General features: G+C 41.0%; 1 protein-coding gene across 2 annotated transcripts in view; it reads left to right on the top strand.

Annotated features, from left to right (window-relative positions):
• unc5db (unc-5 netrin receptor Db) overlaps positions 1–26,798 on the top strand; it is a 179,101-nt gene that overhangs the window by 68,934 nt on the left and 83,369 nt on the right. For both annotated transcript variants that reach the window (XM_062384865.1, XM_062384864.1), the window contains exon 2: positions 5,410–5,625. In XM_062384865.1, the coding sequence (XP_062240849.1) occupies positions 5,410–5,625 (216 nt within the window). The remainder of the gene's footprint in view (positions 1–5,409; positions 5,626–26,798) is intronic.

Below are 26,798 nucleotides of genomic sequence, written 5' to 3'. Positions count from 1 at the left end.
TTGTGTTTCTACACACTTTTTGAAAAAAGAAGCATTTTGACATACAAACTCTTACAAAAAAATTTAAATTAGATAAATTATTTAAGATTAAAATATAAAACTGTTTTTGCAAGAGGCCCATTTACTCTGAAGAGCCTAATAGTGCAGCTTGTTTGCTAGGGATTGGGTTTAACTGTCAACATTTCAGGTCCAAAAGTTGGTCGTTCCCGGCTCCATGACACTCCATCGTTAAACTCTGCGCTGTCTCAATCCGTCCCTGCGTATCCAAACAGGCCATGTAGTGGTTGTTGCCCTGGCGTGTCTCTAAGAGATTGCTGATTTAAATCTGTTTTTGTTCAACATGCTCCCCTGGCTCCCAGGCTTTGTCAGCCTGCCCGGGCTGACAGTGCCGCCACCGTGTCGTCTGTGTCCCTGTATGCAGATTGATACCCGGGGCATTTATCAGCTGCAGGTCCACTGCACTGAGCCTCATGTTTAGTCAGGTGGAAACCTGTGAATGGCAGCAGATAGGGCGAGGGAGCATTTTAGAGGCAGTGTTAAAATTAACCAGCGTAATGAGGAAATAAGTGACTTATTGGTGCCGCAGTCATTTCCTTCATTAAGGCTGATATTTATGAGCAGCCATCACGGATGGAACAGCCACGGCTACAGCTCCTGGTTTATGGAGCATGGATTGTCACCTTGTTCCAATTATCTGCTACCTTTGAATGTGCTGAATGTTTAAACATTAAGAGAAGAGGACACAGCGCATCATTAGTTGTTGTGCAGTGTGTAAAAAAAGTGAAAGGAGAGGCTTGTCTGGGCTCGGCGGTGTCAGACTATTTTTATTCATCATAGCAGCAATTAGCTAATTAGAGAAGGGCTGCTCAGTGGTGAGGAAGGTGCAGGATGGAGGAGGGTTACATGGCTGAACCATTAAACGTGTTAGTGCTTTGAATGATGCTGAAGCAGGTTTCTTATTTCGGTTTTATTAGCAGGCCTCAATGCAAATTCCCAAAAGCAATAAGAGCTGTTTCTTCGATTCATGGCCAGCACTGGTATTTATGATGGTATTTCTGACATTCACTATCAGTAATTAACAGGCTAGACAGAGGAAAATGTTTTTAATAAAATATAATCGTCAATCAGGGTGGTTATTGATGTTGCCTGTTTTACAAGTATACTATAATTCTCAGAGGTCCTAAATAATAATTATAATTAACATTGAATCTAAAGCAAATTTCTGAGTTTAAAATGAAATGTCATTGTAGAGATTTAGAACAATCAAATCATCCAAACTCATTTAAAATGCTGATTAGTTTATAGAATTCATATGGTATGAAAAGACGGTCGCTCGGTGTCGACGTCGGGACGCAATATTGCTCTGATGTTGCATGTCGAAGGTGAGTTAGCTTCAGCGTTGTCAGAGCTGTCAAAGCGTCTTGGTGTAACGTGTCTCCCACATACCTGGGACACCGTTCTCCACCGGCGGCGTGAGGGTGGAGGACGGGCACGGCTGGGCTGGGGAACTTTATTTTGAAAGGTTTCCCGGCCCTGTCAGCCGTTTTAAGACACGTCTCACCAAGACGCTTTGACAGCTCTGACAACGCTGAAGCTAACTCACCTTCGACATGCAACATCAGAGCAATATTGTGTCCCGACGTCGACACCGAGCGACCGTCTTTTCCAAAGAGAGGAAGGGATGTTCGAAAATAAATATGTATGCGAGTTAAAAAGAAGTGGTCTACGTATTTCTGATTTGATTTGGCTTTTCGTGCATTTGGTTTAACACATGTAGTAACAGGAGAGAGAGACAGTGGAGCGAGAGAGAGAGAGCTGGGTGAGCGACATTCACTTTTAACGGGAGAGAGAGCGGCGCACCACGCTGTTAAAGCTCGTCTACAGCAGATAAACACAAACAAGTCAGGCAGGGATCATATAATAAGTATTATTTTTCCTATTAAATAGTGGCCCATCCAAAACTGAAATCCTGGCATTACCCATGCCAGTCACTGGCCCGTTCCAATAAAGTCCGTGAATGTACACATGTCAGCTGTCTATTACTACATCTTACAGAAACAAACTACACCGATGGCATATAGAAGAGTTTAAACACTCACCGAAGCACCATTGTTGGACATGGCTAGTCACTGTGCTAGCTGACAAGTCAAAGCTGCATTGGTGTCGGTCACTCCCGCTTTGCTCTCGTTGCTTGACGCACGCTCCCGATCTTGAATCTGGAATCGATTGCTCCTCCTTGGATCCCCGGATGTTGCAGTTGAATTTTTTGAGGTTGAATTTTTGAGGTTGAATTTTTTGCGGTTGAATTTTTTGAGCTTGAATTTTTTGAGGTTGAATTTTTTGCGGTTGAATTTTAAACGTTGAAAAACATTCAAATACATAATTTCCATGCATACATATTCAGTGCTAGAATTTCAATGTCTTTTTTGTTTCAAATCCCGATGACACAGATTTACTTCCATAATTAACCACATTAGTCCCTGTCAAGCTGTTTCCAAGCTGCTTCTCTGCTCAGCTACAGGCTTGATTTTCGTAACTGTGACAATGACAATGGCTAAGTTGTGATTTCAGCTATGTTTGCTTGTAAGATGAACATTTTAGGAGAAAGTCAGAAGCTCATTCACTCCTACTTCAGCCCAAGCTGCCTTCTTGATTCGCTCATCCATCTATGGCCAGAGCTGAGTAAAACAATCCTCTCCAAATGTAAGAGGCTGAGGAGTTAATTACTTTGCTGTGCTCTTAACTTGACCACCTCAATTGATTTAATACTTATGCTGAGAAGGTCATCTTTTATTTGGGCAGTGACGGCCCAGATAAATAATGGGAAACACTGCTTTGACATGTGAGGTAGGGCATCAACTGTGGAGGAGGTACAGGTTGGAATGATGATGATTAATAAACCTCCAAATCCAAGGAGCAGTATATGGCTGGTGCTGTAACCAACCTCCTAATTCATCCTCCCTATAGCTCACAGAGTTGTTTCAAAGTGGATTGTTGTAATTGCATTACATTTCATATGAATCATTATTTATCTCTACTCGTATACAATCCAAAGTGTCTTTCTACAGCAACATTGAAATTCTACTATCAGTGTTTTAGCTAGTAAACTAGTCAGGTCATAATATCTGCTATGAAGTAGAAGGGATGATGAGCAGCTGATGGAGGAGCCATGTATTTTTTTAAGTAATTTGAACTCAGCAGGGGAAACTGTGGTTTCATGGGGCCGTGTGCAGATGGGCGCCAGTGATCGTTCTTTTGAAGGCAGCTCTCCGGGGGGGCACAGGTTGTGCCAGGTTAGACAAAGTACAGACGTTCTTTGAAAATCCAACAGTTTGGAGAAAGGATCATTAAATGCATGGTTTCAAAATAACCTCTCCCTTCATTACCTGTCCCTTATAATGAATACAAAATCAATACAACACAGAAGTGGGATCCAGTGTGTGTGGAAATGAGCTGTTAGTTGCCTGTGTAATGGCTCACCTCCACGTCAGGTGAGATGTGAGGTGTGAGGGCTCAACCCAGCTCAAACTGTGGTGCAGCCTGTGACGTTCACACATCAGGGGTTCACCGTCACATTGATTTCTTCACTATATCTTGTCTTTGGTGTGCTTTTTTCCTCTTTAAGTGTCATGTATGGAAAGAATATATAATGGGTTTTAAATGCATTATATTTAATACCTGGAGACGGGGTAGGAGAAAAACAAAAGCTCTCAAGTCGAAAGTCAATTTAATATGGGATGTGTGCACTGGGCCAAGTTCTGGGGATGTAATGAATTGATTTCATTTACTGTCCCCAAACCCATCATCTTGTTTGGTCCCTCTTATCCACCAGCGTACAGCAGCGTGCTATAATGTATGATGGAATCTCTGTCTGCTTTAGAACTATTTTCCACCCGTAATTCCACTGGTTATGGAGGAAATTGCTACCGTTGTGCGTTTCCTCATATTTCTCATTATAAAAGTCATACCTGTGTGTTTAGTTGTTTGTTTTTCTGCTTGTCCCACTTGTCACACACAGTTCCACGTCATGTAACTCCTCTCCCGAGACAAAACCAATCTATGGACACGCTGCAGACCTGTTACCACTTAATAAAGGATTGTAGCAGAATACTTGAGCTTGTATTGAACCGAAAGGACTTAAAATGATCAAATAATAATATATATACACTAAAATATGTGTGAAAGCACCCTACAGACTTAGAAAATATTATTATACCGGTGTACCTAGTATTATAAGGTGCTGAACATTAAGGAAACAGGGCATGATGGTAGTTTTAATTGCCAAGTTACTCTGGTTACAGGAGGAAAAATACCTCTCCCACAGTGGGTAGGTAGTGTCAGCATATTATTCCCCTTCATCCACTCCCCCCACCCCTGTTTGTTTTATGTGTGGCCTCTATTTACACCTGCACCCATTCATTTACCCATTTAACAAGGACAACATTGATTGAGAGAGGTGGCAAGGCGGCCGATTCGATTTCAGAGAACAGAATTGGATTTGATGGTGGGGTATAATAGCTTTCATGGGCTTTTACGGCACTGAATAGCTTAGCTGGCGCTGCCCTGATGGGACTGAGGCGTAATTCCGAGAAAGATCCCGGGGACGACAGGATCACAAACATCCTGTTCCTTATTGCCCCGGCCACATAGAGATCTGTGTGCTTTACTCGGAGGAGGCGGGTACAGGACACCATGTGGAGCTGACACCCACCTTCAAAGTAAAATGAAAAGAAAATCCCTCAATCAAAGTCATGCTCTTACGATCACTCACATTGGTGTTTCGAAAACTGCTCGGATCAGTCGGCTGCCGCATTGAACAGTAAAAGAGAACTGGGCCCAGTAATCACCAGGCTGGAAGTAAAAAAAGGGTTAACCTGCTGTAAATTGTTCCTAACGTCGATGACACGTTGGCAGCCACACAAAGACTGTTTTTGTCGGGGGTTTTTGTCTTGTTTTTATATTCCTGTGGACCACAATCTGAGCCTTGTGGCTGAGATAAGATGTATTCAGTCTCAAAAGCCACAATTTGGAAAATCAGTCCTCATAATTTCTCTCCACTTGGTCTGCTCTGATTTCATTCATCTGCAAATTGCTCTCAGGAAACCAGTTTCGCTTGAATGGGGCACGAATTTGACTTTGTGTCTATGTTGCCATTCTGCAATAGGTTTCTGATGAATGGGGATTTCAAAACATGGTCCACCGAACAATCGGTTCAAATAAAGAAGCAGTTGCTGTTACATTGCTGTTGGTAAAGAAAAATACACTTGAAAATGTTTGTCACTGAATTGTGTATCTAAGTGAAAACGAAGTGGATCACCTTTGTCTCCGTCGGTCTCCCTGTTGTTCATTTCAGCGCTGTTTCAAACAGATGTAGTGGGAAGATTAAGTGACTCTGGTGTTGTTTTGCAGGTGCCGCGGGTGATGCTCAGCCTGACGCCCTACCATCGGCGCAGGGCACACTGCCGCACTTCATCCAGGAGCCGGAGGACGCCTACATAGTCAAGAGCAACCCCATCAAGCTGCGCTGTCGAGCCGCGCCCGCCTTACAGATCTTCTTCAAATGCAACGGAGAATGGGTGCACCAGAACGAGCACTTCTCCCACGAGTATAAAGACCTCAACACCGGTAAGATGAATCTCCCTTTCGGTCAGCTATTCCACTGGCTGGAATAGGTGCCCTGTAGAATTTCTATATAAACAAATAGATTTTTTTTTTTACTCTATTTAAGCTACTTTAGCTGCCAAGCCTTCACGCTACCACTGCAAGACACTTTGCAACCCACCTCCTCCCCAACATCTCCACAAGTTGTCATTGATGCCTGCTGTGACCTGTACCTGGTTCTTTGAGCTGCTGCTCAGCCTGCTTCTCTCCATGAAAGCTCATTGACGGTTTGGCAGGTGTGCTCTCCCTACCTCGGGCTTTCAACGTGTGTGGGAAGGTAGGGAGGTGCCAGAACTGATCCATTCTGCCAAATACAACTGACTAAAAGTTTGATGAAAATGTTCCGCACTGAAAATGTTTAAAATCAGTGTGACTCATACAACCCATTGTGTTGAATGCAGTTTCTTCTTCATCAAACACTCTGAAAACGCACAATACTGAATGTTTGCTTGCCAGCAGTCTTTTTCTTCTCTGCCTTTATTGGCCACCTCCTGCGTTTCACTAGGATTCAGTAAAGCCACTTACAGGAATGTGAATGGTGCAGAACAAATTAATTGGGGAACCTTTAGTAAATGTATGCTTCAACAATGACTTTATTTTGCCTGCCTGAACTTTAAAAGAAATGATCTGCAGTCCCAAATTATCTCTGAAGCCCTTGATCTTCAACATTATTTTTAGGGTTAGGGTTAGACAGACAAAGTAAATAAAAATACATTTCGGTCTCTGTTCTCGCTTTACCTGACTTAGACACCTTTAGTAGAATGTTTAAAATTAAATTAAAGTTAAGATTTGTATGATTGCTAGGCTTCTTTATGAAAAAAATATATAACTTGTATATGTCTATATAAAATAATACTAACAATTGCCTTTTATGAAAACTACACATATTCATATTAAGCTTTAATGTCTTTGTAATTTTTTAACAATCGTTTAAAAATTGGTAATATTGAACTTGGCATGCATAAAGCAAGGTGATTTAGGCGTTTTTAAAGTGTCAAGTGTCCCGCATTACAAAGTGACCTGTCCCAGATTACCAAACTCAGGCAGAATTTTCTTTTTTGGCTCAAAGACCAGTAATAGCTGTGTCTTGTCTCCTCTGGGTAGATATCTACATTCACATGCGTCGTTGGCCTGTTATTTGGCACATTAAGTATTAAATTAGTCATATTAAATGTTTTTTCAAAGTCTCAATAAATCTAAATAGTGCAGTTATTTTTGATGATAAGGTTGGTGCCAAGTTACAGTGTTGAGTTTAATTTTAATGTTCAGAAATGAAACTGAGTGGGTTATATTGAGTCTATGTTTGAACCATCACTGAGGAGATTTTTCAGAGCCTCAGGTGAGACTAGACAAGAAACCTTTAAATAATGTGTGAATAATCTTTCAACAAGGTCCGCAGCTAGCACATGTTCAGCTAATGCTGAGCTGTGTAACAGGTAGGATTTGAAGCGGGAGGGGCGTAGTAGGGTGCCATACCAATTAAGCCCAATAAGTGTTTGTCAGGTGTGAGCCTGATAATTAGAGGACCTGACAGAGGCTTCTTGAGGGAATTTCTGGCAAACAACAAAGCCAATGAGACACCTCGGCTAGATATGCTGTGATCAGGGGCTGTGAGAAAAGCCGTCTTTATTGTATTCAGGAAGTTTGCTCCACAGGAAAGAGCCTTTAATTGCTTGTGGAAGTTAATTATGGTGGGATTTCTGTGCTGTGAAATAGTTCGGAGCTTGATAATGGCAACATCAGACTTTGCTGTTCTGCGTGCAGTGGAAAAGTACAAAATACAGTTGGCTACTCAAAAGTCAAAAGCCTGTGCTGCAACACGTGTGTTAACAATCTGCCAAATTGAAATCTAAAATGACTGGATACAGAATCATAACATGACCATGAAAACTCTTTACAAAAAAAAAAAACATTTTACTCAGCTGAATCGATAAATTCTCAGGGGCATTAAAAAACACAGCCATGCTCTCTTCAGTACAAATGGAACTTTGCTCTGATTGCTCACTTGGGCTGGTATGTCCACAAGTGGCTCATGTTATCAAACTTCATACTGATACTTTATTTCTGTCAATATGACATGGAACAGAACAACATAGGCCCTCCAACGAGGGCCTATGTTGTTATTTTAACCTTGTAATACATAGTGGTGATAATTTGATACGAGACAGCTGAGTGAAATTACCACTGAACACCATGACATGAAACTACAGGGTTCCTAACACATCCTGAAATATCGGATGATTTAGTCTGCCATGGTTTCATAGCTCACTAGCTAAAGCCCGGGCCACGCTGCCTGCCCAAATGGCGCAGTGCATTCATGGCTTAGTCACATGAGCAGCTCCTCTAGAGAATCAAGGCCTCAACTATTTTATCTGAGTGCCCCAAGGTTCACATCCGAATAGACAGTTTCACCACATTTTCAATGTCTCTCTGTTGAACATGTCACAACATAAATATTTTGAACACTTCCTGTACCCTCTTCAAAGTAAAAGCACTTGTGCATTTCTGTTGAATGACTTTATTTATTTATTCATACTGTAGAGTCCTGGCATCCAGTTGATTACATAGCCATACTTTTTATCAAGCATTGTATGGTTATGATATCATGAAAAATTTATCAAATCTCTATTCAAAAAATTATTAGGATTTCTTATTTTTCTTTAAAGAAGTTTTCTGATTTTCAATGACATTTTACCAGTTTTTAAAGCCCATGATTCTGTACACTAGTTTCAAAAATCACTCTCCCTGGTCCTTATGTCTGACAAGCATAAAAGTCCTACAAAGCACATGGACTACATTACATCCAATGATAACCATGTAACAATTCACCTTGTTTAGAATGTAAGGGAAAAATGACATACGGTATTCTGGAGGAGAACGGGTGGATCTGTCACGCTGTGTACGGGCGCTGCCCACTGACCCTCTTACAATACACTAACAATACTTTACAGGATCTGTAACTTTGTCATCTGGCCCCACAACATATAAAATAATATATATAATAACAAAATGTATCCAGAACGCTGCATTTAATAATCTGTATTTTCAATAAACCTAATTATACACACGTAGCACCTGGACGGGTGCCCGCAAACAAAGACGGGAAAGTGAACACAACCACTCAACTTCACACAAATCACATACCTCAATATTTCCCCCACACCCCAGGTTCATACAGTCCCTCAGTTCATCATACAAAATAGTTTGTCCCTTATATCCCTGATACCCCCAAAACGTCCCAAAGAAAAGTTTAAGCAGGTGTGGCTTGGTGAGATTTCTGCAAACAATAATATACAAAATAGTCCACGTTATTCTCACCACCTCTGACCGCCCATAAAAAGAGTCTGATCTTCACGGTAATCCCTGAAAGTTTCGTTGAACTTCGCTGGCTGCTCACCGGCCCGCACAAACCAAACAACCCCGTCGAGACGTCACTTCCCCCCATTTATAACTTCAGATTTAATTAATTCAGATTTAAAGAAACAACTATATACACAATAATACATACAATAAACAAATACAGATAGAGATCCAATCCCTAATCATTTTAATTTAAGGTTTCTGACAGATAAATATGAACAGACTATAAGTTATGTAGTTTTAAGAGTAGATTATCTGTCCTTCATAACACATTTACTGTAGATATAAAGTGCACCTAGGTGACCTTTACAACAAAACATCCACTAAATCATTACTCTGAGCTGTTAGCATCAGGATGGTTCTATTATTATTTCTCTTCTCATGCTACAGAGGAGTGTCAAAAAAGCCTCCACCGCTTTACAGTTTAGCTCAAGCTTCAACCTTGTCTCTCTGTGCCAACGCTGTCATTAAGATGTAAATGGTTTTGTATTTATATAGCGCTTTTCTATTCTTGATGACCACTCAAAGCTCTTTCACATTACAGTTTCACATTCACCCATTCACACACAATCATACAGTGCATCTACTTGCAGCACTTTTGTTATTCTATGGGGGGCCATTCGGGGTTCAGCATCTTCGGCATGCAGATGGTTCAGACTTGGGATCGAACCGCCGACCTTCAGGTTGGAGGACGACCACTCTACCCCTCAGCCACAGCCGCCCCTAGATGTGCATTTATTCACTTTTTTTCAGCATAAAAGGAAAGACATGCATGTCTGGTAATGGCATCTAAATCTCTGATGTAGATTCACCGTTGATATTTGAACATAATTTGGCAAGAAACACACATGTCTAACGACATTACTGAATGTCTCTTAATCCCAAGGCCCTGGTATTGTGAACGCTGACCTACCTGTCATGGCTCACCGTAATACTTGACAGGACTGAGCCATAGTTAATACTATTAGTTACACTCGTGCTTTTCTTGCTATGATGTTAGATGAAGGGGCTTTAATATCATTATGATTGGATTATTGGTGTGCATGTTAATTAAGTCAATGAAGAATGGAACAAAACACCAAACCGTGATAAAGGGGACACTGGCTGGTTAAAAATAACCACCGCTGAGCTGTCTAAAAAGAATGTAGGAATGAACAGATAGACCATAGTTTATGAATGAATATAAAAGCCAGTACTTTTCATCAGTCTTTTTAAAAAAAGGGATGAAAAACACTTTCAGGAAACAGGACAGGGAGACAGAAGAAATCCTGAAGCCTAAACTTTTGTTCTGAAATGGAATGACCACAGAGATGGCTGTGGGTGAAGTATCACCATCACCAGAATCTGCCAACTGCCTGTTACTGAGACCTCAGGCTGGATGCTGTTTAAAGATAAACACCTCACAAAGATGAGTGACAGGTGCTGGGGCGTAAACCTGTGGGGAGGAGGGCGGGGCTAATACTATGAAGAAACACAAGCGTTAATGCAGTGTTTTGTGTTCAAATACAATTTGTGAATTCAATCAGGAAAACATTTAGTCTTTTCAGGTTAGGAATAGTTCCAATGACACCTGTGGATACAATGAGAACAACACCATCATTATCTTCCTATTTAACTGCTGTTTCACTGACGCAATGAATACATCTAAAGTCATTTTAAGGCTTGTTATGACAGAGCTCTGGGTGTCTTAGAAGCCTCTTAAATTGTGCTTGGCACATGTAGATTAAATACTCACTGTGAGCCAGAGATGCATAGATGGACGCCAGAGATGCATAGATGGACGCCAGTATACCAATCGTGACATCACCATCAGGGCACTAGTTAAAGTCTAGTTCAAATGTGTTTCACTGGATTGCAATCTCCGTCACTAATATGTATTGCCCGTCAGATCGAGCCCTTAAAGTTGGAGGGTCCCCAGAGGTTTTTGAAATGACTTCAGAGGAATTAGTTAAATGTGTCGATTTTTTACAGTGCATATATTTACAGTGGTTCAGAAATTGTACAACTGTACGTAGACTTCTTGCTTCAGTTCTGAATTGAAGGAGCCTTTCGCAAAAGAGAGTTAAAAAAAAACGTCAAAAGACACAAGCAAGTCCACTTGCCTGTGTACAACTTCTGAAGATACCCCAGGTGGAGGCATACGTCCCTCAAATCCGGTGTCCACTCCCGTTTTGTGTATGGACTTTTGTGTTTAGCAATTTAATACTGATGGCTGTAGTTCATCCAATCTCATCTTAAAATGGCCGAAGCACAAAACTAACCAAGCAGAGATGGGTGATGGACGGTAAAAATACAGATAAGAGAAACCATGAACCAACAAACCACAAGCACCTGAATAATCTATACTGTAGATTGCAACACCTTCGACAGACAATCCATGGCAGGTGTTATTACCTACAAAGCATCCATTCAGCTGCTGTCATCGGCGGGGCTATCATCACAATGCTCACAGGGGCTTTAATCATATTCTGGTTTAATTCACTGGAATTATCCTAATTGCATTGTGCCTAAAATATTCAGTGTTCCCCACTAACATTACCTGTCAGAAGAGCTGAGCTCTTTGTGATTTAAGATTTAAGCTCATTTGAGGTGAGGTCCTTACGGTGGCTTCAGGTGACCCTTATGTAACCATGGTAAACATGAATAATTCAAAGCCCCTTCGTATTTTTTACTTGGCGAAGGCGTCTTTTAGATTATTAAGATGATGTACATTCTTTTCTTGAAAAACGTATCTGCTACCTTGCATTTATCTCCCCCAACGACAGTGTGGACCGTGTAATTCAGGCCTCCATGGACTAATGTGTGTAACTTGACAATTTGAGAACCACATCGTTGCTTTAATCAGCGTTCAGGAGCTAAACATTGACTGGTTAATGCAGCCTCATTTCCTCCTCCACCAGCTATGCTCATCGCAGATCATTTTGCAAGGGAAGTTTGATACATATTTCATATTCATTAACTCAAATTAGGCTCAGCTTGTTCATCAGCGTTCCCACATCGCTTAAGTGCCGGCTGCCATCGCCGTTCTTTACAGGCTGAGTGACAGCCACTCCGCTATCTCCCATTGCTATTTAAGGGAGATGAAAAATTACAAGCCATTTTACCTCAGCTTACTCTGTCCCATGTGCACCGACTGGTTACCTCCCGCTTCAATAAGGCGCACTTAGCTGCCTGTGGCGCTGCCAGGCCAAGTGAAATCTCATCGCTATCTCCTGGCCCATGTGGATTAGCAATTAGAGGTGCCAGAGGATGTCCTCGCTGTAGCTCCTGGCATATAGGCCCGCCTTATATCAGCAGTAAATGCAAAACCACAGATAAGGGCGGTCTTAACGGGAGGGCTTTGTCCCAGCTCAGTAAAGACAGTTACATTGTGTATTGGATTAGTCTGGCTAATCAGAGGAGGAGATCAGTGAAGAATTGTAATGTTATTGATTAGGACACAGGCCCTCAATGCCACCAGGAGCACCTGATAGAATCTCTTATTTACCAACTTTCCTGATGAATCGCTGGACACTGATAAAGCTGGCAATGCCCTTGAGTTCGCCGGCAGCAGATGCTAAGGGGAGGACACAAGGGCGTAGGATTATATAGGGACGGTACCCTACCAAAATCCAGCCTCTACTGTGTAGTCCCTACCAATAATACACCCGCTGTCCGTTGTTTAGGCAATAATTATAGTACACAAAGGGTTAAAAATCAGTCTCTGATAGAAGTCCCGCCTCTAAACAACTATCGCGCTTTGATTGGCTGTAGCGGTTTCCCGCAAACCTATATTCAACCTGATTGCCCGTCCCCGCTGTCACTCCATCTGCTTGTTAAAAAAAAAAAAAGCTACCAGCAAATTGCTAGTCCCAGACAGGAGGAGCAACAGGACGCCTCAGTGCATAACTAATATCTGCATCTGCGAGTGTAAGTTCTGCCTTCGGTCACGTCAGTGAGACGGATTTTAATATCAGTAATGTCATTTGCAGTAACACTTAAATTTGTGTGTGTTTTATGCTTGTGCGTGCGCGCGCTGTGCGTGCATGTGTGCGTGTGTGTGTGTGTGTAGGATGTCGAAGAAACGAAAACTGGACATAAGAGACTTCTTTAGAAGTCAACGTGTAAGTTAATTAAAAGGTTATATATTTTAGAGCCATAACAATACTGATATTGATTATTAGTCAGCATAGGCTATAATGCCAAAGAGATCCGCATTTTAAGGTATAGGCCTACCATTATTTTCATGTTTTATTTGTGTGGAAAGGGAGCAATGGTTTAAAAAAAAAATTTGGGATAAATAAACATTAATTCAATTTAATAACCTTTATTTTCCTTCAAGGTTTCCCTCTCATTTACAGTAACAACAAGCACATTGCAGATGCTCATGTGATTTTATACATATATATTTTGGGGGAATAAAACATAATAATTGTTTGAACATTTTGTCTACCCATGTATGTACCCTAATATATCTGTTCATATGTCATGCATCAACATACTTCTGTCAGGTGACAACCAGTGGAGAGACTGGAGGAGATAGAGGAGGAGAGACTGGAGGAGGAGAGACTGGAGGAGATAGAGGAGGAGAGGATAGAGAAGTAGAGAATGGAGGAGAGGATAGAGAAGGAGAGACTGGAGGAGAGGATAGAGAAGGATACAGAGGAGGAGATGCTGTAGAAGATGAAGGAGAGGCTAGAGAAGGAGAGGCTGGAGGAGATGGAAGAGAGGCTGGAAAATCACAGGTGAGGTTCAATAATGATTAATATGTTAGTCATGAGATTCAGCATTGTGTCAAATATTAGTCTGATTATGACCTGAATAATAATAGGCCTATATTAATAGTGTGTTTGCAGTAGTTGCTACAGCGTGGTCAAATGTATACTGTGATTTCTTAGGAAACTGATCCAAATGGAGAGAGCAGCAGGGAGAGTGCCAAGGATAGGATCAGGGAGAGTGTCAGCATTCAAGAAGATATTCTGGACAAACCAAACCAACCTCACCCAAATTACATTCAAGTTCAACAGCTGCCAAACAAGCTCCTCCATTTTCAAGAGAGTTGGTTCAAGAGTTGGTTCAAGCAGTATCCATACACTATAAAGAAAAGCACACTATATAAAAAGGTAGACCCTGCCTTTTCGTCAAAGGGATTTAATAATTGGAAGAATGCACTTGCCAGTTTTCAGCGGCATCAAAATACCAAATCCCACCATCATGCCATGACAGCTAGTGCTCAAGAGGGAAGCCCAATAGATTTGCAGCTCTCAAGTGCATGGGCACAGCAACAAGAGGATGCTAGGTACTGCCTACAAAATATTGTAGGATCAATACAGTACCTTGCCAGGCAGGGCATAGCACTGCGAGGCCATGAGACAAAAGATGGCAATCTATTTCAACTTCTGAAATTTAAAGCCAGGGATGATGTACGTCTCAGTACTTGGTTAGCTCGCTGTCATGACTATACCTCTCCTCAAGTGCAAAACGAGGTTTTGCAGATGCTAGGAAACTGTATTGTCAGGAGTATTGCACAATCCATCCAGATGCTACCAGTTTTGCAGTATTCACTCATCATTGATGGCACACAAGATGTCACAGGAACAGAACAAGAGGCTATTTGTTTTAGATATGTGGACCATGACCTGGTACCACGGGAGGTTTTCATTGGTTTGTATGAGGTCCCTGGTACTACTGGAGTGGAGATTGCAAGAATGGCTGAGGATGTCCTCTTGAGGCTCAATATTCCCATTTCTGGGTTAAGAGGCCAGACATATGATGGTGCTGCTAATATGTCAGGCAAATATTCTGGAGCACAAGCAGAACTGAAGAGACAGCAACCGTTAGCGTTGTATGTGCATTGTGGGGCACACTGTCTTAACCTGATTACGCAGTCTGCATGCAGAGCCAGTCCCTTGATCAATGATTCCTTACAGTGTGTGCATGAGCTTGGCACATTAAACAAGCAATCAGGAAAATTCAAGAACATATTTTCCAAAGCCATAAGTTCAGAGGTACCATTAAAATCACTCAGACCACTTTGTCCAACCAGGTGGACAGTGCGGGGCAAAGCTATCGGTGCTGTCTCAGTATGAACGTGTTTTGTCTAGCTTGGAGGAGATGGCATCAAGTGGGTCAAACACAGGCATGAGAGCAAATGGTCTGCGTGAGAGGTTTGAGAAAGGGAAAACGGTACTTGGTCTTTGTCTGGCATTAGAAGTGATAGAGGAGCTGGAGTGTCTGAACACATCCCTTCAAAAAAGGACTGAAACTGTTGCAGGTATGACAAGTGCCATACAGTGTGTGAAATCTACTGTACATGCCAAAAGAAATAGGGAGAGCTTTCATGAGGTTTTTGAGAAAGCAGTGGCTATGGTTGACTCCCTTGGGATTGAGCCCATTCAGATCAGAATGTTGTTGATGTTGTTTACAGTTGCACCAGAGTAAAGTTGAAAACTCTTCTAAGTTGACTCATTTTCTTTCATTAGTTGCTTTAACCTATAACATTACAGAATGCATATTCTCTTTTGATATTCAGATATGCATTATAAACATGTTAATTAAGCCGATTTATTGATTTTCTTTTCAATTATCATTGCGAATACAAAAAAAATCGATCAACTTTAGGAAGCACTTTCATATCCCATGGACCCCACCAATGTCCAAATCAAACCTACTCCCTTGGGAGGACAGTGTTTATCTGCACTGTGTGCTGTACAACACCCGAGAATGGCACTACTGCATAGTGTGCATGAATATTGATTGCATTTTTTTTATAGATTATTCCAGTTCCATCTCCATATATAAAAAACTAACTATGCAGCTCTTTGCAGATGAAATTTTAGCAAGCATTATCTGAATGTGATCAGAAATTAAAGGACATACCCACCTTGCACATTTTGTCAATGCGTTTGTAACCTTCAGGTTTAGCTTGAATCTCCCCCTGCCTTCAGCCGAGGTGCCAACATTCAACAGGGAAAAAATCCATCGTAGAAGAAAAAGAGAATCCTCTCCCACTACCCACAGTAGCATCAGTGGACCATAATGCAATGCAGCCACAGGGCAGTTGGCATTTTGAGCGAGGGGCCTGGCTGCCGACACACCCTGGTGTTTACAGAGTGGCCAGCTCATGACAAACTATACACAACAACAATTTATCCGCTCACAAACCCCTTTTGAGACTAAAAGCAACGAGCGTACACCCCTGTTGTTGAAAGGTATTCTGGGAAATGTTGAAGTGAAACAGTCCTAGATGAGGCGGGCTGAGGGGAAATGTGGATGCCACAGACACTTTATCAGAAACCACCCCTGGAATGCAGTCAACAGCATCAGAGACTGATGAATAATAACAGTGTAAGAGGATGGAAGGGTAAAGACAGAACAGATTTGTTATCACTAGTGTTGGTACATACACTTTACTGTAGACAACTGGGTGAAGCACAGAAAAAGCTTTAGTTGGACTTGTGGTGATAGAATTCCCATCAGATCAGTTACAAATAATACATCTGTTGAACAAAGCAGAGGGATATCTCAAAAGGGATTTGCAAATGATGGGAATATTATAAAAGTTAATTTCCTTTACTCTCAGGAGCCACAAGCACAGCCCTCATTCAATATAATTATGAGTGTATCCTGATGAATTCTCCATTAAATTACATTGTGTCTGTAAAAAAAGAGATTTCATCCATTATTGTAATGCTAACAAAGATTTCCACAGGAGGTTTTATGCAGGCTTCTGTGTAGAATGTCCATGAATTGTGGTAAAAAATGCATCGACCGATAAATCACAGTGAAGGCTCAGTGCTGCTGCTCTCAGTTTGAGTATGCCATCGAAGATTATAAAATCTCTGCAAAGAACACACGGCCAGTTTATTACAAACACCAAGCAAAAAGTTATGCAGTCTAATACAACAGTCCTGTAATGAATCCCACCTTCATGTGAGTTTATGATGTTTAGTGTTTTAGAGACGCGTTGATCAATTGTATGGTCATTTTCGGAGGCTGAAGTTTGTGGAGCTGTTGAATTGTACTGTGCACGGTATTGTTTTACACTGACTGGTGTTTTTATAAACCCCTCCACCCCCCCAAATGATCTCAGTGAGGAGGATAGACTAAAGAACAGAACGGACTCTCTCAGAATACAAAATGCATTAATTGTATTTGCATTTATAAACTGCCACCTGAATCTACTGTATGTTAAAAACATTTGACTGACGAGGCAGGGTTGAGAATCCTGTAAAGCCTGCTACATGTAAAGCCTGCTACGGCTGTCATACCCCCCCCCCCCCCCATTCACCTTATGTCATTTATTACCTGACTGATACTGATTGATTCTGATATTTTAGGCTCTCTTTCAACTATCAAGGCACAAGGTCTAAAGCACGTAATTGTTGCTAGGTTAATGGAAAAAAGTGTTGTATATTGTATTGTGTTGTATATGCAATAATCCAGAGTGAAACGTTTTGAGCCTGTACCTGGATTACTTGTGGATTTCTTTCATAATGGTGAATTTGTAAGGTACTGTACTTGGAGACAACAGACATGAAAATTAGATGACAAAAATATATGAATGAATTACATGTAGAACTGTTAATTAAATAACAAGCATGTTTTTTTTAGGGCCACATGATTACAAATTATTAATAGAATTTTTTTTTTGCAATACACTTGTGGCCTTGTTGATGAGAGCTACATGTATGGATGTCAGACATATGAATGTGCATCATTACACTGTTAATGGTATTTACTAAAAATGCTACAATGTCAGTTTTAGAAATAGGAAATTTGTTGGGTGAAAATCGAAGCAGAAATTTCCCATTTCAGCAGAAATTATTCACCACATCCAGATAAAGTGGGCCAGCCACTTAATGTGTATGATGCTACATGTTTCCCTGACACAAGACATAGATGCAATATTATTGATACATTCATATCACTGCTTTATAATTCATAATTCAATTTAATAAACGTATAGTTGAAATGTTATATTTCGTACATGTCAAAGCACTTCCCATTCATTTTAGGAACTGCCACACCCACCATAGTTACATCAAACTTATCAAATCAGTTGAAATTAACTAAACTGGTGATTTTGAGATTTGAGAATTAAGATTGTATTGTGGATACAATCTTAATTTGTTAACATTGATTGACATAGCACTCCAGCCTCATGTAGCATTTTTTAGTTATGGCCCAGTTTATTGAGATGTCTTTTGATATCAGTTGTTTGTGTGATTTGATGAAGATAGGACAATTTGTTTAACATCAAAATTATGATATTGACTAAAACCCTATCTTTCTATTTTCTTAATACAGTCCGTCAGTCTGTTCCCAGTTTAAAAATAAACATTTATATCATGAATATTTGAGCTTAGTTTGCTCACCTGAAGCGTTTTCACAAATATTGTAGTGCTCTATCAAAGTGCTACAAAATATAGAGACATTTCTGAGATTCTTAATCTGGCCATAGTCATAGCATTGTTTAAGATGCAAGTTTCCACCATATGTATTGAGGAGTTAGCTAATGCTGGATTATGATATTAATAAATGTCTTCCTTTCTGTATTCACATGTCTTTGTAACACATATGATACCAGTCACTTCATCAGAGGCCTTTTGGACACATTATTTGTCACGTAAATCCATCTACTGAAGCCTGGGTAAGTTGGTAGAGACATTTAATTTTTCCAGCCATCTTTCACGGCTTCTACTCTTCTAATAACTCTGGTGATATGTATCTAAGACATACGAGTGGGAGAAATATGAAGTGAGCCCTACGATATGAAAAGAATATTGCCCAGGCTTCGACCAATATAGGATTAGGATTTGACTGAACCGGGTGTCAGTCCGTAAAGCCTGTAATGGAATCTGCCTCACTCTACCATAAGGAGCTGCAGCCAAAGAATTTCATTAGCCTGCCATTCAGTGGGGAGTTTAAGTGTCCCACGATGACCACAAGAATGAAAATCTGCAGGAGAATATAGAGAATTTGTCAGGTTGAGTCCACAGTTACTAGTATCCCCTGTCAAAAGCCTGGTCAGGCTGGCCGAACATGAACAGTAATGAAGCAAAATGATTAAATGTGAAGCACATTTTTACCACACTTTATCGTGGTGCACTGCACAGAGAGCTTTCCTTTTTTTGATTGAACAATATCTCTTTGACAACATAGGGTAGACCAGCTATGATCTAAGTAGAATCCGATACACCTGGAACGACATTTGCCACAATACTGACAAAGAAATCGGGATGTAGTATTGAAAAAAAACAATCAAATTCACATTTGGTTGAACATGGCTCATAAAACCACAGAGTAGTTTTGAACCATCTTGGACCTTTTAATGTATCAGCATTTGGGATGTGTCTATGTCATTACATTTATATATATTTGAAAAGGGTATCACCTTCTAATCAAATATGGAAGGCCCATCACCACCAGGGACGCTGCTGGACATTTGGAAACCTGCACATTGTCACATCTATGATGAAACTAAACCCCTCAACCACCACACCATCTACCATTCAGAAATGTCCTCTATCCTCTCCTGCCCCTCAGCTGTGTCACAAACCGTTTTGGAACTGCTGGCATAGGTGGATGTCTCAGCCATTAGTGGCTCAGGACCACCCTGGTCCTCAGACTGGGTTAAGGCCCGGCTATCTCTGCACCCGCCGCCTGTGCTGGGGTGCAAACAACTGGGGACGACTGTGGTTTTTGCTGTCAGGAAACTCCGGAGACGAGAAGCCAAAATTGTCTGTGTGTCCATTAAATGCATTTATGACAGACATTTCAGCCAAACACTTTAATGAAGGGAAAGATCTATCTCAAAATTGACAAAGACTACAGCATTAAACTGCCTGTGTACTCTTTTTCATTTCTAATGAAAATCTGCTTATTAGTATTTCAAGCATATACAACCACTGGAAATTTTGGGTTAAACATGTCTAATGATTAATATTAATGAATGTAATTGATGTAAAGAAGTTAGCTGAGGCTAACTTGCGGTGCTTGCACCAACTATACAGTGGTTCTTAGTTTCAACTTTTAGTACTGTTTCACTGTAACACACATCGAGATTATCCCATGGTTAAAATCCTTGTCAGCCTTTGGAGAGTAGTAAATTCAGTGTAGATTATTTAGTATTTTTCTCATGTCCATCCCCTCAAGTTAAATGTGTCCTATTTCAAATTGTGAACATACCATCAGCACTCCCTAGCACAGTTTGTCGTGGACACCCTCCTGTCTCACCATAGCTGGGAGACGCTCAGCAGGGGGGGGAGGGCCCGCTGGGAGAGCTGACTCGGTGCTGTGTGTAAAACGGTCCACTCCTAGCCATATGTCCGGGACGGTGTGGGTAGCTGTCACTCATCGGTGCCAGCTCTCCTGGCACTTCCCTAATCGTGATTACTGCCTCCAACCTGGGAGTTTGAGAGGAAAACAGCATCCACCTGGCTCCATCAGGGGGAAACTCTTTATCCTTGTTTGCTGTAAAGAGGAGACGTGTTTATGCTGTTAGGAGTCGCGCTTTCTCCTTTATGTGATTTTAATTGAGGCAGTTAAGTCTCCCTTGGAGCAATCTGGCTATTAAGCACTCCAAGTTGCACACAAATATGTTTCCTCACAGAATCTCAGAGTTCAATAGTTACCCATGGAGCAGGGGGAAGGAGAGGAGGTGGTGGGGGGGGGGGGTCATTGACCTTTCCCTCCAGCATGTGCAGAGTGTGAATGTTATCATCGGTGAACAGCGAGTGGACAAAGCCCTCACCTTCACACAATGCTGCAACTCTATGTTGCGTGTGTGCATGTGTGTGTTTGTGTGAGTGGGTGGTGTGTGGGTGAAGGAAAGTGGATGGTAAGTATCTGTGTGTGCATATTGCCATGTGTGGTGTATCTTTGTATGAGAGTTAATGTTAATGTTATATTATTATGTGTGTCTGTCAGCCATCTGGTTATGTGTATACATTGACTGACACTATGGGTATTGCATCTACGCCTCTGTACATCATAATCAGAGTGTGCATTAATGGGAGTGGGTTGTGTTTCCATTGTGTGTTTTTGCATTGTTCAAATTGCGATATGTAGAGAAAGTGTACTTGTAGTTGTGAGTCCTTGTTGGATTCTATTCAGCAGGTGTGTGGTGTGAAGGCCTAACTAAAGCAGATAAATGGTCCTCCCCTGCCAAGCAGCCCACAGGTACTTGTTGGAGCTTTATTAGTGTATGTGTGTGTGTGTGTGTGTGTGTGTGTGTGTGTGTCCGTCCTCATGTTGGTCAGGCCGGGTTTGCAGTGTGGACAGAGGGTTGGTCTTGACAAACGGGTGGTGACACCTTACCGCCCTTCGAGCTACTCCCTCACCTCACTTTTCCAGCACGGCGCGGATATCACGGCCTGAAACGTAATGGCCTCTAAAGCCGGGATTGATGTTATCGCTGCCCCGGGGGTTGCTTTGTGAGCCAGTTAATGGGGTTGTTAACCGGATGTGGCTCAAACAGTACAACTCACACACATACACACACACACACTCATACCACTATAGACTGTTGGTGTGAAAAAGATGGTTCTCTTTTCCTGGAGATGATTTTATTTAGCCATACCCCATGTTTGCGGCCAGAGCTGAGGAGTGGGCTGTAAAGGTTTAATGATTATTATTGTTGTTGTTTTTTTCTTTGCTTACGAGAGACAAAGGAGCCCTTTGTTGCGGTTGATGAGCCAGCGGATTCGGCTTTTATACCTTAGCTGTCACAGGATTATCGATGCAAGCACGAGTGGATTTTTTTCTTTTCAATTTTGACCCTTGGGAAGGGGCTGTGACTCTTACTCATGGAAGTGAGGTTGTGGTATGACTCCAGGAGCTGCTCAGTATTGCATGATTTCAGCAATTCAGCAATTCAGGACTGGAGGGTTCACATTTGATTTTATTTGATGGTTGGCTGGGTAGATATACACTGGAAGGGAGAGAAGGAGAGAGAGAGAAGAATGTGATATATAACAAAGGTCCCAGGCTTGAACGGAAGCCAGGGTGTTAAGGTTATATTTGTGATTGCTTAACCATTAAGGTACCAGTGAGCCCCAGAGGTTCACTGTCCATTCATCCATCCATCCATCCAACCACCAACCAACCACTAACCACCAACCACCCGCTAGCCAAAAAGTATGTTGATCTTTCTCTGTAGCAACTTCCTCCAGCTATTCTTACAGGATCCTGTCAGTATGTTCTTGATCAGTCCTCCGGCCTCCTCGTAGTTGGACATATCTGGTTTGGACTTCATGTTGGCATTTGAATCAAAAGCCTGTAGTGCATCACCTCCTTTCGATGGAGCAGTAGTTTGTAATATTTATTAGTTGCTGTTTAGACAACTGTCATTCCCTTTATATTGAACACACCATAATACACACCTCTATAAGCAAGCAAACAGTAGTTCAACATTCTGGGGTACAGATTCTTAACTTAAATAGAGAAAAGAGTCATAGTACTGCACCGGTTAAGACACTGACTACCTGTACTATTCAGAAAGTTATCTAAAGGTTCACATGGCCTTTTTCTGTCATTAATCAGAGATAGTGTTTGATTTATGATCCTGCTAGTTCACGAAGGTCATTGTTTTAAATGTACCTCGTGTGTCACATTAAAAGTACAAGTGATGCCTATGTTCTGAGCCTGTGGCACACCACACACACTAATACCAGGCTGCACCTCAAAATTCTGCCTGTGAAAGTCACAAACAGAATCCGTGACGAGACACAACCCTGGCACAGCTGTCAGTCCAGTTATTCATGACGCCATCAACTCAAAATAATAGCCCCAGTGCCCCACACCCATAGGTTTTACGATTTCCTCTCCGTTCATTTGGCAGAGCTCAACCACAGTATCGAAACAAAATGACCTGCACCTGTGTTGAAAAATGAAGCAGATCCAGGTGTAATTTAGACAAATTCTGCACTAAAACACAAAGGAGGGAAGCGCTAATGATTAGAATTAATGTGCTCAATATGGTGCAGTAAAACACATTTTAGAGATGCTACGTGAAGCAGAAAATACACCACTACCACCGGTTCCATGCACACACCACGGCCCAATTCAGTTATAGACAAAATACTAAAGTCAGTAATGAGTTTTCACTTGATTGGGTCGACTTGATGCATCTATCTGCATTTAGCTCCCCATTTAGAAACACATAGAGAAATACAAAACAACTTTTCCCTGTTTATGAGCCACTGTAGTTTTAATTGCCGCTGTTTTCTGCCATCGCTGCATAGAGTCTCCTTTTGTTTTCTGCATCTCATAACACTGCAAGATGTGTCAGTTGTTATTGCCGTGTTTTGGGTTTGTCAGGCTTGATTTCACATTTTGCAGGCTTGAAATTGGGTATCATTTGAAGCAGACATGACTGCGGGTTGGGACTTCTCTGGTTACAGAGCTGAGAAGTGGGCACAGGGCCTAATGGAGTTGGGAGATAAAAGTTCCTCTTTTCTGGAAGGAATGAAAAAAAAATGTCCAGCTATCAAATATCCTCTCTCCAAAAGATGAAGGTGAAAAAGAACCCGGTGACTCAATGCACATGCAGCATATTTGTGTGTGTGTGTGTGTCTGTGTGTACGTGTGCAAACGTTTTGCTGGGATGCAATATGAATGTGGGCAGAGTGAAATGGTGGCTAATTTGGGGATTCATTTTGAACAAAGGCTCTGTACTGTAAAGTGCTCGGTTACTGAGCGGCGAGGAGACAGTAGCTGCAGGAATCTTCTGTCCCCATTACATCCTGGTGTGGAAACAAGCCCTGGCTGTGGAGCTGGAGTAGATGTAACGAGACCCTGATGGAGGATGACGCTAATGTGCTAATGCTGTTCTCAGATCTAAAGTGTAGTGTCCTCAGGTTTACTTAAGGAATTCTGCTGTGGCTCTCACAGCATGTATGAGGCACATGAGCCTGACAGTTAAAGCTGTAATTGGTTATTATTAGTCTTTGTCCAATAGGCCTGCCAGCAGGGGGATGCTTTCCACCCATGAAGTATAGAAGGTAAAGATGGAGATGCTGTATTAACCTGGATGTTTTTTTATTTTCTTTAGATTCACAAGCAGAGTCTTAAATGAAAATAGTGTTTGAGAAAACTAATCCCACTCTCTAAAGCATGAGGACCGGCTCCCAGTAAACACTTTCACTGCAGAACAAAAACCTGTATCTGTGAATGGGAGAAAAACGGAGGTTATTAAATAGAGTGACACTATCATACCTTTTGATTTTAAAAACACGGCACAGCCTTTCTTTGTGTAGTATGTGTGAGGCTATACACTGAAAATACTGAATTGATAATGAAAAGATCCAGGTAAAATGTTCCTCTGCCATCCAAACATGGCACAGTTTAATGTTTTGTTGTTTTAATAATCATGCTCACGTTTGTGTTTCTTGCTAATTTTTCTCATTTTCTAATATCACATCAGGACCTTTTATAGCAAAGTTTGTGGATATACACAGGTTTTTAAAAACAGCAATGGATTGCTTTCCAATTGCCAGTCAACGAGTGTTTTTTCCCAGTGCTTCTTGTTGCTGCTGCTGGATGGGTAAATTAGCATGTTCACCCGAGTGTGGCGTTTCAATCACACCCAATCAGAGTGGATTTTCCTTTTTTACTGTTATTTATTTATTGGTAAACAGAACCCTATACATTTACATGAATTAACATGAATTTTGACCTCAAATTGCTCAACCTCTGACTTATTTTAAAACTACATTGCTGCTGTCAGTTACAGAACTGCTGTGGTAGTGAGCTTGTTTTAATATCACTGGAGTAGCATTGTCCATGTCGTATTTAACTGCAGCCTTATAGTCTGTGATTCAAAACCACACTTGGCTCCAGTACAGACCATATTGCCTGCTTTTTTCAGCCATCTGTAGGTCCATTTTGATATCTACCATTCATAGAGGATTTTTCACTTATAAAACTGCCTCTCTTTGTTTTTGTCAATGGCTGTTGTTTTTGAGTAAACTTTATTAGAACTGAAGGTAAGAGAAACTCTCAGTTGATCTGTTAAGTGTGTGCATTAATGTCTCAGGTACAGTCTGATCAAACAGAGTCTGAATTAACATAATATGCACAGGCATGTTTCAATTAACTGTTAAAATAGAAATTGCAGTATAATTTAGATACTGTAAATTGTACAAGTATTGTGTACTGTGCACATAGTACGTACTACTGTACATTCCCGATCTGACAATATCTGTACAAACACATGTAATGTTACCAGTGGCACCATGTTAAACTCTTTTATTAATAAAGTGGCTGCGCTTTGGGCGAGATTAGCTTCATTAGCATGCAGACACAATGCAGCCGACCACTACAACCAGTGCAGATAAGAGCACCTGTCCGTTGAGTGTTGAATGCATCAGTAATGGGATCTGCACTGCTCCTCCTGAAAAGGAGATGACACAAAGTGTTTATCAGAGAAACATGCTGATAAGAGCCCATTTAACATAAGCAAACAGAATGGGTGTTGCTTGGTGATGTGAGAGGTTTGTCTGTTTTTTTTATCTTGGCTGCTACAGATTGTAATCCAACTTCCATCTGATTACTTTACATGATCACTAGGGCTGCACCTATCCATTATTTTTTAATTGATTAATCTGACGCTTGTTTTTCGATTAATTGAACAATTATTTTGTATCACTTTATTAATATAATAATGAATTTATCAAAAATATAATTTTATAAATTTCCAACTGTTTATATTTATTTAATAATTAAATAAAAACAAATCGGCCAAAAAATAAAGTATGCATTATTCCACAACCAAAAATATTCCAGTCTGAACTGCTAATCTGCCTTTTACCCGTATCTCTCTATTATTGAAAGAACTTGGTCCATTAAGGTAAAAGGAATATAACAATCTACATTATACTGTCCAACCACAAAATAAATGAAAACCAAGTAACTTTCTGGAAGAATATCAACACTTAGTACATTCAAGGTTAAAATAAGACTACTGTAAGTGTAAAAAAAAGTGCGCAGGTTAAAAATATAAATGCTCCGTCAAAATCTAATAACAGCATCTGTGTCCGTACAGAGCGGCTTCTGGGTCCGGACCACGCCTCGACTGTTGGTGACTTATGTTAGATGAGCGTGGGCAATTTTTTGCAACCATTCAAAACCCTGAGGGCCTGAATATTAACACAACATAATCAAAGCCTCGAAGGTAATTATTTTGGAAAATGAGGATTCAACCTGATAATAACACATATATTTATCTATCTAATACAGTAAATATCTAATAACTAGTAGATAAATAGAGGCAAGCAGTCACAAATAAAATCATCATTCCACTGAGTCTAAGGTTTAAAGGGACTTCTTCCACAGAAGATATTTTGATCTGTGACAATCGGAAAATATGATGTTATGTCTAAATGACCAATGGCTGACTTCCATTTAACTGCTTCAGTTTCAGGGTTGTGGTGCTGTTGGCTCGTTGTCACATTGACATGACTTCCTGTCAGAACTGAGTCACTTGTGCGTTCGTCCTACTCTGACAAGCCAATATGTCAGCTGTGAAGAAGTGCACAGTGATGTGAGAAGGACAGGGTCATTTTCTCTCCCTTTGCTGCACTGTGACCAGCAGCACGAGCAGCCACACTAAATTAGTTAGTCGGCTGGTAAATCAGCAGTATTGGCTAGTTTAAGCCACATAGCCAGCTAGTTAGCCAGATTATCTGGTTGTATGGGTGAAGAATGGCCAACAGCAAAATGTACATTCCTGTGATGGGTGACTGGTATATTGGATATTCACGTTGGCCTTTAATATTCTGAAAATCATAAAAGTG

This window comes from Platichthys flesus, chromosome 3, assembly GCF_949316205.1.
Source record: "Platichthys flesus chromosome 3, fPlaFle2.1, whole genome shotgun sequence".
Classification (NCBI taxonomy): Eukaryota; Metazoa; Chordata; class Actinopteri; order Pleuronectiformes; family Pleuronectidae; genus Platichthys; species Platichthys flesus.
The sequence above is the reverse complement of the archived record's forward strand: the minus strand, read 5'-3'. Positions and strand labels throughout refer to the sequence as shown.